The 12,603-nt window shown below is 38.0% G+C and overlaps 1 protein-coding gene across 11 annotated transcripts in view; it reads right to left on the reverse strand.

The window, feature by feature from the left end:
• Positions 1-1,348: 1,348 nt before the first annotated feature.
• The window catches only part of LOC116841901 (glutamyl aminopeptidase), a 12,707-nt gene continuing 1,452 nt past the window's right edge, over positions 1,349-12,603 (reverse strand). Inside the window, exons 1-17 of one of the 11 annotated variants that reach the window (XM_032810370.1) lie at positions 11,238-11,806; positions 9,801-9,967; positions 7,658-7,897; positions 6,062-6,491; positions 5,765-5,912; positions 5,207-5,477; positions 4,946-5,116; positions 4,771-4,868; positions 4,558-4,692; positions 4,184-4,482; positions 4,003-4,088; positions 3,803-3,930; positions 3,477-3,680; positions 3,235-3,314; positions 3,000-3,148; positions 2,791-2,923; positions 1,349-2,643 (exon numbers count right to left, since the gene is read on the reverse strand). In XM_032810370.1, coding sequence (XP_032666261.1) covers positions 2,268-2,643; positions 2,791-2,923; positions 3,000-3,148; positions 3,235-3,314; positions 3,477-3,680; positions 3,803-3,930; positions 4,003-4,088; positions 4,184-4,482; positions 4,558-4,692; positions 4,771-4,868; positions 4,946-5,116; positions 5,207-5,477; positions 5,765-5,912; positions 6,062-6,491; positions 7,658-7,862 — 2,913 coding nt within the window. In that variant the 5' untranslated portion in view covers positions 7,863-7,897; positions 9,801-9,967; positions 11,238-11,806 and the 3' untranslated portion in view covers positions 1,349-2,267. Of the gene's footprint in view, positions 2,644-2,790; positions 2,924-2,999; positions 3,149-3,234; positions 3,315-3,476; positions 3,681-3,802; positions 3,931-4,002; positions 4,089-4,183; positions 4,483-4,557; positions 4,693-4,770; positions 4,869-4,945; positions 5,117-5,206; positions 5,478-5,764; positions 5,913-6,061; positions 6,492-6,669; positions 6,843-6,941; positions 7,145-7,657; positions 7,898-9,800; positions 10,268-11,237; positions 11,807-12,603 lie in introns of those variants that run through there. The other 10 variants (XM_032810371.1, XM_032810372.1, XM_032810373.1 and 7 more) reach the window with 10 other exon arrangements.

The raw sequence follows: 12,603 nt of genomic DNA on the forward strand, positions 1-12,603 counted from the left end.
CTTAGAGTCGTATTAATAGTAGTATTTGAAATTTGTTTTAGACGAGACGCTCAGATTTGAATTTAAATGTGAATCTCTTAAATGTGATCACGAATTGCGATCGCAAATGTGATGTCACATATATTGTGTGATACAAGTGGAAAATTCGAATCTAACACTAAATCTGAATATCATATCTATTCATAGCTGAGTATCTCATGTGGGAGAAGTCTCATGTGACTTCATGTAATGACTATTAACACGGGCCTTAGACTCGTATCAATAGTTGTCATTTAAAACTTGTCTCAGGCGAGACATGTTTACTTGCAATTAGATTCAAGTTTCTCAATTGAATTATATGATATATGTGACATTTATGATTAAATTATATGATATATGTGATATTATATGTGAATTATATGATATTTATATCCACAATCGCGATTCAAGTGAGAAACCCTCACCTAATTCTGAATTCAAATCTGAATATGAATTGAGTGTAAATTAGCATAAAAATATTGTTCTAAAAAAAGAAGAAAAGAAAAAAAATAAAGAAAGAGAGTCATTAATTTCTCTTTACTACTCGTTCTAAATTAGTGGCTCACTTGTAGAATTATGTGTTACGAAAACGTTATTTTATTTATAGTGTAATGTCGAGTCGATGAGCGCGGTTTGAGGATCTGTTCTGTGTCTCGGATTTGGGTATCGTGTGCTTTGCGCGTCGAATTCCATTTGCTTGCCACACTTGGTAGTACTAATAAAACGAAAAGCGACTCACACAGCCTTTCATCGTGTTTTTCGTTACACAAACCGTATTTCACGGAAATGTTCCTGCTTTGCCATTCGATGTCCGTAATCTCGCGAAGAATTGTCTGAACAAAATTTCCGTAATATCTTTGATCGCCGCAAATTGAAACGAACTGAACTATTTTAGCGACTAAAAAGTTGCTTGCGCGAAAATACAACTGCAGAAATGTTGGCTATACTGAGAGAAATTATCCGGTAAAAAATTAACAGATATTTTCGATTTCGGATATTTTCAAATTCCGATCAATCTTTATATCCGATTAAGTTTAATCGGATACTTCTATCATTCGGATCATATAATAATATTACATCAAATAAACCGATCAAAAAATATGAATCAACATTTCTCATCGGATGTTTCCTGATCGAGTATAAAAATTCATCGGTCTTTTGATCGGAAATATTTGTTAATTTTTGTTAATATTTGTTAACGTTTGTTAATTTTTTATCGGATGATTTCTTTCAGTATACTTCGGATCTCAGTATGAGACGGGTCTTCGTTCTTTCTTTTCTCGTTCGAAGATCTCGTGCGGGTGCTGTGTATCGCGACGAATTAAAACCCTTGGCGTCTGAGTTACTTTATTTACGGCAATAATCGGTCAATTGAGTGCGCATTAAAGCAATTTCACGAGAAGTAGATCGTAACGATCGTAACAATCGCACGCCATAACGGACCCGACCTTCACCGAATTTTCACTTCTCGCGCGCGAAACTATCTCTTCGGGACCAAAACGCGAGTGATTTCGGGGACAGCGAACGAGCGATTGGCGGCGCAAGAGCGAGCTTGCGTTTGATCACAGAATTATATTTGCATATAAACTTGTGTATATATCTCTGACTATACAAGGCTGTTTGTAAACATATATAAAAAACGACTCGCACAAAATGCAGACTGGTATCTTTGTGTCCAGCGTAGGCACATATTGTCGTTTGTTTAATATTACATTATATTATGTCTTATATCATATTACATATGTATGATTATGTAACAGATTAACACTTTCAATCACGAATTATGGTCAACGTAAAAAATGCAAGTTCCCTGATCTAACATCATGATTTGTCTCACGGCGGCGTTATTTATATTATAAAATTATACGAATAAAACTACAATTTATTGTAGCAATATCCTATATTAAAATTTTATCATTACTTATTTAAAATATTATATATTATAAAAAATTTTAATTATCTTTATACGTCCGTTAATAAGAATTTAACGTTATTTATATTAAAAAATTATATGAATGAAGACACAATTTGATATAGCAATATCTTACATTGTAATTTCGCCACAATATTTGTGTAAAAGATTATATATTATAAAAAATCTCGATTAATTTACCTTTATGCGTCCTTTAAGAAAAATTTTACAGTTTGACTTCAAGCCTCCTTTTCCTCGAAGTACTGTCTCGTGCAATGAGAAGTTCTTTGGCGCTTTCGTTTGACACGTTTAACACGCTAGTTTACCATTGAAGAATTTAGTTGCTATGTGTGTGCTCGTTCAGCCAATCGCCGAGTTTATCTTTGTTCCGCGCGAGCCATTTGATATTGTTCGAAACAGTCTCGAGAGCTTTCGCACGACTAGCCGCGCCAGCGCCAGCCTCGGGATACTTTTCGAAGAAGGCGTTCATTTCGTTCAGTTTCGTTTCCGTGGTGAAGGATTTCGTGATACCAGGTATGAGTTGACCGAGATATCGATCGTTCAATGTGTATCGATCCACCAGGAATTGCCAGTTCGCGCGCACCCAGTCCCACACCAACGGTGTGCCGACAGGATTCTTCGAGATTGTAGTTAAACAACGGAAGAAATCTTGAGCGCGCACGTAATTCTCATCGGTAGCCGTAGTGATGAATCTGAAAGAAAAGGAAATATTAAATTAAAAAACAAAGTCAAGGACATGAAAGGAAATTAAAGGAATTAAAAGACAAAAGAAAAAACAGAATATTCGATTTTTAACGCAAGGAATGATGTGAAAGATCGTTGATAATTGGGATACTAACTTGCTCAAGATCCAACTGGACCGTATGCCTGCTAATCCAATCATCAGCTTCAACTTTTCACTGGAATCGGTCTCGTCTACAAATCGCTGAAACATCACGTTCCATTTCGCTTCATCCCCAACATGATACATACCTAAAGAGAAGTGAATGTAGCGTTAAAAGATGTGATAGACAAAAGAGAAAGTCGACAAGCAGATCGGTAGACGAACCGTAGTAGTAAATAAGTTGACGAATGTCGGGATGCGGTCGCGTATCGTTGGAGTCACTTATCCATTTCTTGAAGATCTCGCCAACTTCGTCCAGGCATTCCGTGTGACCCACAGTACAGGCGAGCTCAAGCACCGTCGGTCGCAATCTTCTGTCAATGAGGACAACCATAAAGAGAAGAAAGTTATTAAATTATATAAAGTTATATTCACTTTTGCTTTAGATTGTTTTACGTACAGCATCACGTTATCTTCGGCATCACTGACGTCCCAACTTACATCGTGGTACGTGCTATCCACGAGATCCCTCACGTAATTCTGGAATAATATTTGAGAAGTAAAGTTCACCTTATTGAAATTTAGCAGCACCGAATTAAATAATTATTAATGTAGAATGATCAAATTCAAAGCGTTGATAAGATACCTTAAAAAATAAATAAATGAAACGTCATCTACATCTACTCGAATCAATTATATTACCTTGAACTTTGATGATATATTCGTGGAGGATAATAAAGTGTCGATTGTTGTCAGTTTCGAGTTCGCGACCGCCCATGGAACGGAGTGACTCTCTTCTGGAAGATACGCAGTTATATCCATCGCGATGCCATACTCGAGCTCGCTGGCGTCCGCTAAGCTAAAGGCATCTTCCAAGAGATTCGTACGGTCTGATACCGATAATCTCTGCAGTCAAAAATGCGGAACAATTAGAAGATGCTTGATGAACTTAATTGAAGAAAAAGCAAAAAACAAATCTGTATAATAAGGATAAGAAATTAATGCGTGGAGGAGTTATGCGAATTTACCTTATGAGCGTCCCGAAGTAGATTACAGAGAGTTTTCCAATCCTCCAGGTGATAATTAACTCGATAGTAACCAACCTGATCCACGTTGAATTTAATCCACTCGGTGGGCTCATCGAGCTCGATTAGCACTGTAAAATAAAGGTAAGTTTTACAAAAACGGAACGTTTTTTACGAATAAATTGTAAAATCAAAATTCTTACGTTCATTTGCATCTTTATCAAACCACACGAGAATAGGTTGCGACTTCTTGTTTGTGATGTAAGTTATGGGTACTGTCCATTTGTATCTACACACACACACACATAATGTACGTTATTTTTAACAATATATCTTTATTAGTAATAAATTTCTTGGTTATTCTTTCGAGATTGAAGAGCTCACCCATAATCCGATTCCGAGGGATCGGACTTGGCATCTGGATCAGCCAGGAACCGTTTCTGAGTTAGCACATACGAGTTCCCGGATTTTCGCACGTTGATAACAGGAAAGCCTTTCTGCCGCGTCCAGGTGTTCATAATATCAGTTACGTTTATCTTATTTCCGACTGCGTCTTGCAGAATATTGAAGAGATCCGCGGTTTCTGCATTCTGATAGGCATACTTATTCAGATAGGCGGTGATTGCACCGTAGAAAATATCAGGCCCGATGAAATTCTCCATCATGCGAATCACAGATGACCCCTGAAAAGGTTCGAACAAATCTCAGTAAAAGGTCAAGAAACATCAATATAATTTTTACGCCATATAACAATTTACCTTTTGATATGTTATTTCGTCGAAGATGGCTGTTATCTCATCTGGATTTTTGACCGTCTGAACTATAGGATGCGAACTCAATTTCGCATCGGTTACGAATACGGTATGTATCTCATTAATGAGAAACTGTTCCATCTGGAAAGAGCATTTTCTTCTGAATATCTCTTACCGACATTTAATGATATATGTATAGATTATTATCAAAGGACTAACAAATCCCCAGTCTGGTAGAAAGGTATCGGCACTTTTGAACGACATGAATGTTGCAAAACCCTCGTTTAACCACAAATCGTTCCACCAGGCTAATGTGACTGTAGAGGAAAGATATGGTATGTTCTTATTCACAATTAATATAATGTGGCAGTTAAAGCTGCATAGAAGCACGTACCGAGGTTTCCGAACCACATATGAGCGAATTCGTGACAGATTACGTTCACGATATCGCGCTTTGTCGCGGTGGAGCTCGTAACGTTATCGTAAAGAAGTCTTGCTTCTCTGTAAGTCACTAAACCCCAATTTTCCATGGCGCCAGATACGAAATCCGGAATAGCAGCCATATCTACGAAGAAGCAGAGCGTGTTAAAACAATAATCTACAACAAATCTACGACAAATCGAACTTGACTTGTACATTTTTGCTGCATGCTTACCGAGTTTCGGTAATGGATAATCTATCTGGAATAGGTCTATGTAATATTCGATAGCTTTCACACCGATATCCATGGCGAAAGATCCCTTTTCCTTTTGTGCTTTTGTAGTATAAACACTGATCGGAAATTCTCGACCGTTTAAGCCCTTCGCCATCTTGGTTACAGCCACAAAATCGCTGACGATGAAACATGCCAAGTACGTCGACATGGGCACGGTCTTTGCAAAGTTCACTGTCGTCAGACCAGACGCTGGTTGGTTCACCAATGTACTCTTGAATATAAAATAATCGTTGGATGAACTGTTTTCCAACTAATCAACAGTAACATTATATCAATGTTATAACTTTCCACTCAACAACTGTTACACAACACACACATTATACTGCACTGTTCAGTAAGAAATTTTAACATTGATGTTATGTTACTGATAATGATGTTTACTGATATTATTGATGCTGATTTACATACTAATATTATTGATATTACTGATACTGATTTACATTGACATTGACGTTAATAATCGCAACAACAATCGACTGGAAGAAAGTGTCTGCCTACCTCTATGTTCATGTTGGATAAGGCACCATAGCAATCACCTGTGGGATGAACTAACTTTATCGTGAATTCTGCCTTAAAACTCGGCTCGTCGAAACACGGGAAAGCTTGTCTAGCATAAGTTGGTTCAAATTTGGAAGTAGCAATGAGCCTGTGGATTGATATATATAAGATATAAGATATATTAGAATTTTAATCCATTTCATCGTATCAGTCTCTATGAGAAGTTTTTGCATTTATCTCACAGTAATCCTCACAAATTACTATAGTATATATTGTTAAAATTACACATAATGCTACCTAGTTTTATTTTGAGGATCCCTGTACTTGCTGGAATAGAAGCCAACTATTTTGTCCTGAAGACTGCCATCAAACTTCAGGTTCAAGTTGTACAATCCTGAACTGAACTCATCCTTGGCAGATATCACAAAGATCTCATACTTTGTGGGTTTACTGATAGAGGAGAGTTCGATCTCAAAGTTCTCTTCTCGATCATATGTAGTCAGATTCGCAGACTGGATGTTGAGGCCTTTTTGGTGAAGAGCTATGGTCCTTCTCCTATCAAGAACATCAAGGAGAATGGTCACGTTGCCGGAAAATGTGCCTTGTTGAAGATTTGGGTGCAGGAAAAGATCATAATGTACAGGCTTGACTTCCTTTGGCAGCCGGAAGCTTACATCAGACTCTATGTCCTTGCCCATCACTGTGAATGGCTCTGGTCTATTTGAATCTACAAGCAGAATTAACCCTTTATGTTATTATCTACAAAATAATTCTATATGATATAGAGTAAGAAAGAGAGAGAGAGAGAAAAGAGGTGTGAGATTAAATTTACTACATAATCTAGAAGTAACAATTTTTAGAAGATAATGTTTATTCCACTCATATTATTCGATAACTTGATTGACCTCACATGTTGATACGACCAATGAGGGTATGCGAAGACGACTTTGCCAAAGCACAGGTCGAAACAAACATTTAATTAATGTCCTTACCGACTGGTCGAGCCTAGAAGTTTAAAAGGACATTCAGAGCGACGAGTCTCGATGCGGCATGAGAATCTTCTCGAAGTCTAACCTATCTAATTGTAGATTATTAGTAATACGATCTTTGCGATAAAATACGGCACTGATAAGATATAATTATTCGCGTCGCATTGCCACAAGAAAAAAGAACGTACCGTCGTATACAGGGCATCTTGTCGAGCGCGTTTTATTCACGATCAGCTGATACTCTCTCTCTCTCTCTCTCTCTTTAAATATTGGTTCCAGGTAATCCTACGATTTTTCCCAACACCATTCTAATCAGCTGATACAAGATCCGAACACTGGTGCGACCAATCGCTCGTATGTCGATTTAAAGTGGACTCATGGCTTCGCCTAATCGATAATCGAGCTTCGAACTTCTGAGGAAGAATCGTCCCAACATTTTTCCGAAAGGATTATTTTCCTACTGATGACTTTGTGATTCTTAGGATGTTTCAGGGACGAGTAAAAATCAAGGATAGAGCATAAAGGAAAGACAGATTTTGAAAGTTGCTCAAGTCCTAAAGGACTCAATCCCGAAGAATTCATAGATCATCCATCGGAAAAGTCATCGATAGATCATCCATTCGATAGATCGCTCATTCGATAGATCTTAACGGACTCATGCCGAGCATCCTTCTCTCGCTATCTTCCACCGTCTTTACGAAAGTTTTTAATATTTCGATTAATCCAAACGTACATATGTACCAAAGCCAAACACCTTCGGCATTGATCAATGCAATGCCAGGAGGTGTCGCGCCAACTTCACGCAGCACGGAAAGCATGAACTTGCCGCCGAGCAGTCATGGGACTCGCGCGACGATTGTCGGCTGTCGTTTTCGCGTGGAGGATCTATCTCGCGTATTCTTACCGTGTCGATAGCTCGCCGCCTCGACGGTCTGGTCCAGCAGCACGACCAACGTCGCCAGACACGTGCAGATCAAGCTCAAGACGAAACAAGCACCGCACGTGAAGCAGAGAAACGCGGAAATGGCGCTGCTCTGCCGCAGCGAGGTCGACGCGTCGGGACGACGCGCGCCGCCACTCGGCCAAGTCTCGAATTTGCCGCCGCCCATGAAGAGAAAAGCGCGCCGCGTGTCTGCAATCGAATCTGCAAAATATACGAATTATCGTCGAAATATCGCTCGTCGAAGAGGCCTTCCACCTCGAGAGAACGCTGCCTCGAACACTCGCAACAAGTAATCGGCTAAACTTTACTTTTTTCTCCTTTATATCAATACACAACTTGAATTTCTCGCGAATTAGACCTAACCTTCGTCCGCCGCGATTTCACTTGAATCTCATCGCGTGATATTCGCGTTAGGGAGTTATAGAAGTTATGCGTCGTCTACAATGACAGTAGGAGTAGTAGTAATAAATAAGCAATAAGTAAATGGACCAATCACAATCGATTATTCTTGAATCGTGACAATAGAATTGGTTAATTTGCTTACTGCTTATTTCTTACTACTACTTCTACTGCCATTGTAGACGACGCATTAGGCCCGATCTACAATAAATGGAGTAAGGAGTAAGAGTAAGATGAAATGGAAATAATTTATTTCGCTTACTCCCTTACTCCAGTAAAAGTTTGCCTGTCTATATCACATGGAGTCACATGGAGTAAGTCTGAATTAAGTAGTAAAAGCTGAAGTAAGGGAGTAAGCGAAATAAATTATTTCCATTTCGTCTTACTCCTGCTCCTACTTTTTACTCCATCTATTGTAGATCAGGCCTTATAGTTAAGGAGTTTATTCGCTATTGACTCTGTAATTCTTAATTACTGTGTCGTTATCGCTATGTTATCGTCGTGCAGCTTTTCTGTATATTGTAGTTGCACAACGACAACATAACGATAACGACATTATCGTTAAACGTCGCAGAATCGGTTGCATTCCAAAACGTTCTTTTTCAGGAAAGTCCCACTGAAAATTTATAGTTCTCACTTATATGTTCTCTTCTCTTATGTGTTATGGATTTTCAGCGTTTCACCTGAAGTCGCAGCGAGATAATCGCTGGCGCTATGCTAATAGAGGAAGTAGCGCGAATGTGACTATGATAAGAGACACGGAGCGATTTTATTGTTATGGATAAAATTTTCCTCAAAAAAGACATTTTGAAATGTAACCCACGTATTTTCAGAGCACCCAACGAGCGTGCTTACGCCTTTATATATTTATTTTACTATCTAAATAACTAATTTTAATTTGGAATTAATTTTGTGATACCATCTTGCCACGTTTCCCACTTAGTACAATGCTACTCAAAGCATAGAACACTTTGGTTGAGATAAATTTCAAGTTAAAAAAAGGATTGATAATACGGTATAATTTTGCCTAATTTTTCAATTTTTTAATTGTGGTTTAAATTCTGTACGAGAACCTCAAACATATTATTAAAACAGAGTTTAAATTAAAATCTAAGTTTAAACTACTATTGAAAAAAATCTCCTCTTATATATAGGCTCGTATTAATAGAGTTTACTTGCAATTTGTTTTAAGTCAGATACTCAGATCTAAATTTCAAGTTATATTAGAATTTTTCATTTGAATGTACGATATTCGTGATGTTATACCTGTAATTGCGATTCAACTGAAAAACTTGGTTCTAGCTCTAAATTCGTATCTGAGTATCTCACATAGGACAAGTTTCAGGTGACTACTATTAATACAAATCTTGGAGACGCCTAAAAGACGTGCTATTTGTTTCAAACGTTTTGAAGGTGTCTCTAAGATGCGTTTTAGAGGCACTTATACTGTTAAATAATTATTCTTACAAGCATTTCCGTCTTTTTCTTTCCTTTTATCTAATAATATTAACTCGAGTCTCTCGCTCCGTAAAATTAGATTTAACTTGTGCTCACCACAAGATTTCACCTGAAGTTGCAGCGAGATAATCGCTGGCGCTATGCTAATAGCGGAAAAAGCGCGTGACCGCGAGTTCAATAAAAATCACAATCTTTCACAATGCACGAGTGCGACTATGATAAGAGACAGGGAATTTTGCATACTCACGCTTTCTCAAACACGATTATCCACTCTCGCCTTCGAATTGTTACTTCATCTACCGCACAATGAATAACGTGGGCGCTTTGCGACGGCCAATCCCCGTGCGGAACTAATGCAATTCTGCGACTGCACAACCTGCCTGTGTTTCGGCGTCTGTGCGTGTGTACATGCGTCTGCAAAACATCGAATTATCTTGCCCACATACCGCGCGCGGATTTCGCGAATTGTCAGCTCCGCCAATCGGCGCAACAATGATCTATCTTTTACGAGAGTCCCGATAGCTTTCTCTTTTTACTTTACACGATCTAGCACCGCTTTCAGCGCGCTCAAGGTGATCACGATCTAATTTGCGCAATTCGCGTCAAAGTCCGTCGAATATGAAACTTAATGAAGGATTTTCAATTTGGAAATTCATCAACGTTGCAGGATATTGCACCGTAAACGATGATCAAGATATTGCCATCTGGGGCCAAGAAATTATATCTCGTGTCTGCAAAAATCACCATATTCAGATTTTCAGCAGACTTAGAATTCTCTCTCTCTCTCTCTCTCTCTCTCTCTCTCTCTCTCTCTCTCTCTCTATTTCTATCTATCCATCTCTCTTTTTTTGACTTCGTGTCTAAAAATAGAATTATTTACTGGGAAATTCTGTTCAGACATTTCATATTTCTGAATTTTACAATATTTTCCTGCTGTTCAATTTGTAGATATTTTTTTTAAACGTGACATATGCAAGTGTATATAATGCATATCCAAGTATATATCTGCATTGTGTCTTCAAAAGGATATTAAGTTTCCTCCCGTTTACTCTATAATAATAATAATGAATTCAGTTAGCAGAAATTTCTAAAAGACGTCTTTAAGACAACGTCTTGAAAACGTTCTGCACTTTGAAAAAATAAACATTTAAGCAATACAAAATATTTATTCGATCGATACTATAATAACATATTTCCTTATACTGATACAAATTATTTTCCAAATAAGAAAGTGGACTTTTTCTTAAAACCTTAGCTTCTCCACATGGAAGCTATTATTTATTTTATTCAAATTTAAAAATTAGAATTTAGGTTTGAGCAAATACGTCCCTTATAGAAATATCATACTAAGAATCATTAATAATTACTTATTATCCAGTATTTTTTAATACTGAAAATAAGTAATTATCAATGATTCTTAGTATGATATTTCTATAAGGGGTTACTACTATAGCGTGTGTGTGTATCCATCAAATAAATATTTACTTATTCTTTGACTACTTTTCTGTTGATATACTTTTCCAGACGTCTCTGCTACGCACTTTAAAGACGTCTTGTGCAGAAGCTCCTGCTATCTGGGACGAAATATCACTTCTCAGCTCATCATCGATATACAATCGACACGATCGTCGACACGCACACCAATGCACAGACACACAAAATCATACAAATTTATTGTTCTTACTTGAACGACAAATTGATGATAAAGACGATTTGATGATAAAGACGAGCGTCATCCGTAATTAATTGTTACAATTGTCGCACACAACCGACCGGGAAGGTGGAAAGACGATCTTGTCGATTGACGATGCCTTGATGACGGGTGTCTTTAATCCCGCGCGCGATAACACGCGATCCATCGCGATTTTTCCGATTACGGGCTTTCCCCAATCTGATGAACGTTGCCGAGTTTTTTCCGTCTGCGGCAAGAGATAAGGGAGGAAGTATGTAGACAACAAAGATTTTTCCTCGCGTTATTTCTTGACTCGAGTTGACGCGATCGCTTTTCTTCTCGTGTTTCGTGTTTATCTTATAGCGTTTGCTTATCACGAGCTTCTTCTTCTTCTTCTTCGGGCGCAACAAATCGAAGCACACGATAAAATCAGACGCAAGGCAAAGCAGGAAACGCAGGCTGCATTGGAAATAACGAATTCGAGGTGCGCGGAGATCCCGAGGTGCGATCCAGATCGTCCGACAAGAAGTGTCGCTTCGATCCTGATGTCGATCTTTCTCTGTTTCTGTCTGTTTCTTTCTCCCTTGCTCTCTCTCTCTCTCTCTCTCTCTCTCTCTCTCTCTCTCTCTCTCTCTTTCTCTTTCTCTCTCTCTCTCTCTCTCGCACGCACGCTCGCTCGATTATCCAGGAGAAACTGCGCCGACCACACCGTTGGCACGAGCGAGCACCAGTCGATTCTATGACGGAAATCGCTCTTAATTGGACGTGACGCGCCATGCGGCCGACTTGCATTCGAATTCGCGAACAATTGGGTCGAATTAGCCGCGGCGTATGTACGCGTTCATTAACATTCGCCGAAATTGATGCAATTAGAGAGGCCAGTCACGCAGGGTGGCGACACTAGGCGAATAAATGTCGCCCACACCCACACTACGTTTGCGTAAGCGCGATTCGGGGAGCGTCGCTGATTCATTTGTACTTATAATATTATTGCGAAATCGGACCAAACGCGCGCGTTTGGATCAAACGGGCCCAGGAAGAACACAAAATCACGATGACGTCGATATGGCGAGGAGAAGTCACCATAAATTCTTTTATTTAAATAGACAATAATTATTATTATTGTCAAATAGACAATTAACTTGAATTCTTTTATTGAAGTAAACAATTGCTTTTATGAAAAAACTGAGATTCTATGAGAAAATATATTTTCTTATTTGAAAAATATTTTATATTAGGTATGAGTAAATATATTATAATACTAGAATTTAAATATTATAATATTATATATTATATACTTATATATAATATATTATATATATTATAATATATTATAATATATAATATATATATATATATATATATATATATATATATA

The sequence above is a fragment of the Odontomachus brunneus genome, unplaced genomic scaffold, assembly GCF_010583005.1.
Source record: "Odontomachus brunneus isolate Ranch 3 - 2012 unplaced genomic scaffold, Obru_v1 Obru_scaffold_019, whole genome shotgun sequence".
Classification (NCBI taxonomy): Eukaryota; Metazoa; Arthropoda; class Insecta; order Hymenoptera; family Formicidae; genus Odontomachus; species Odontomachus brunneus.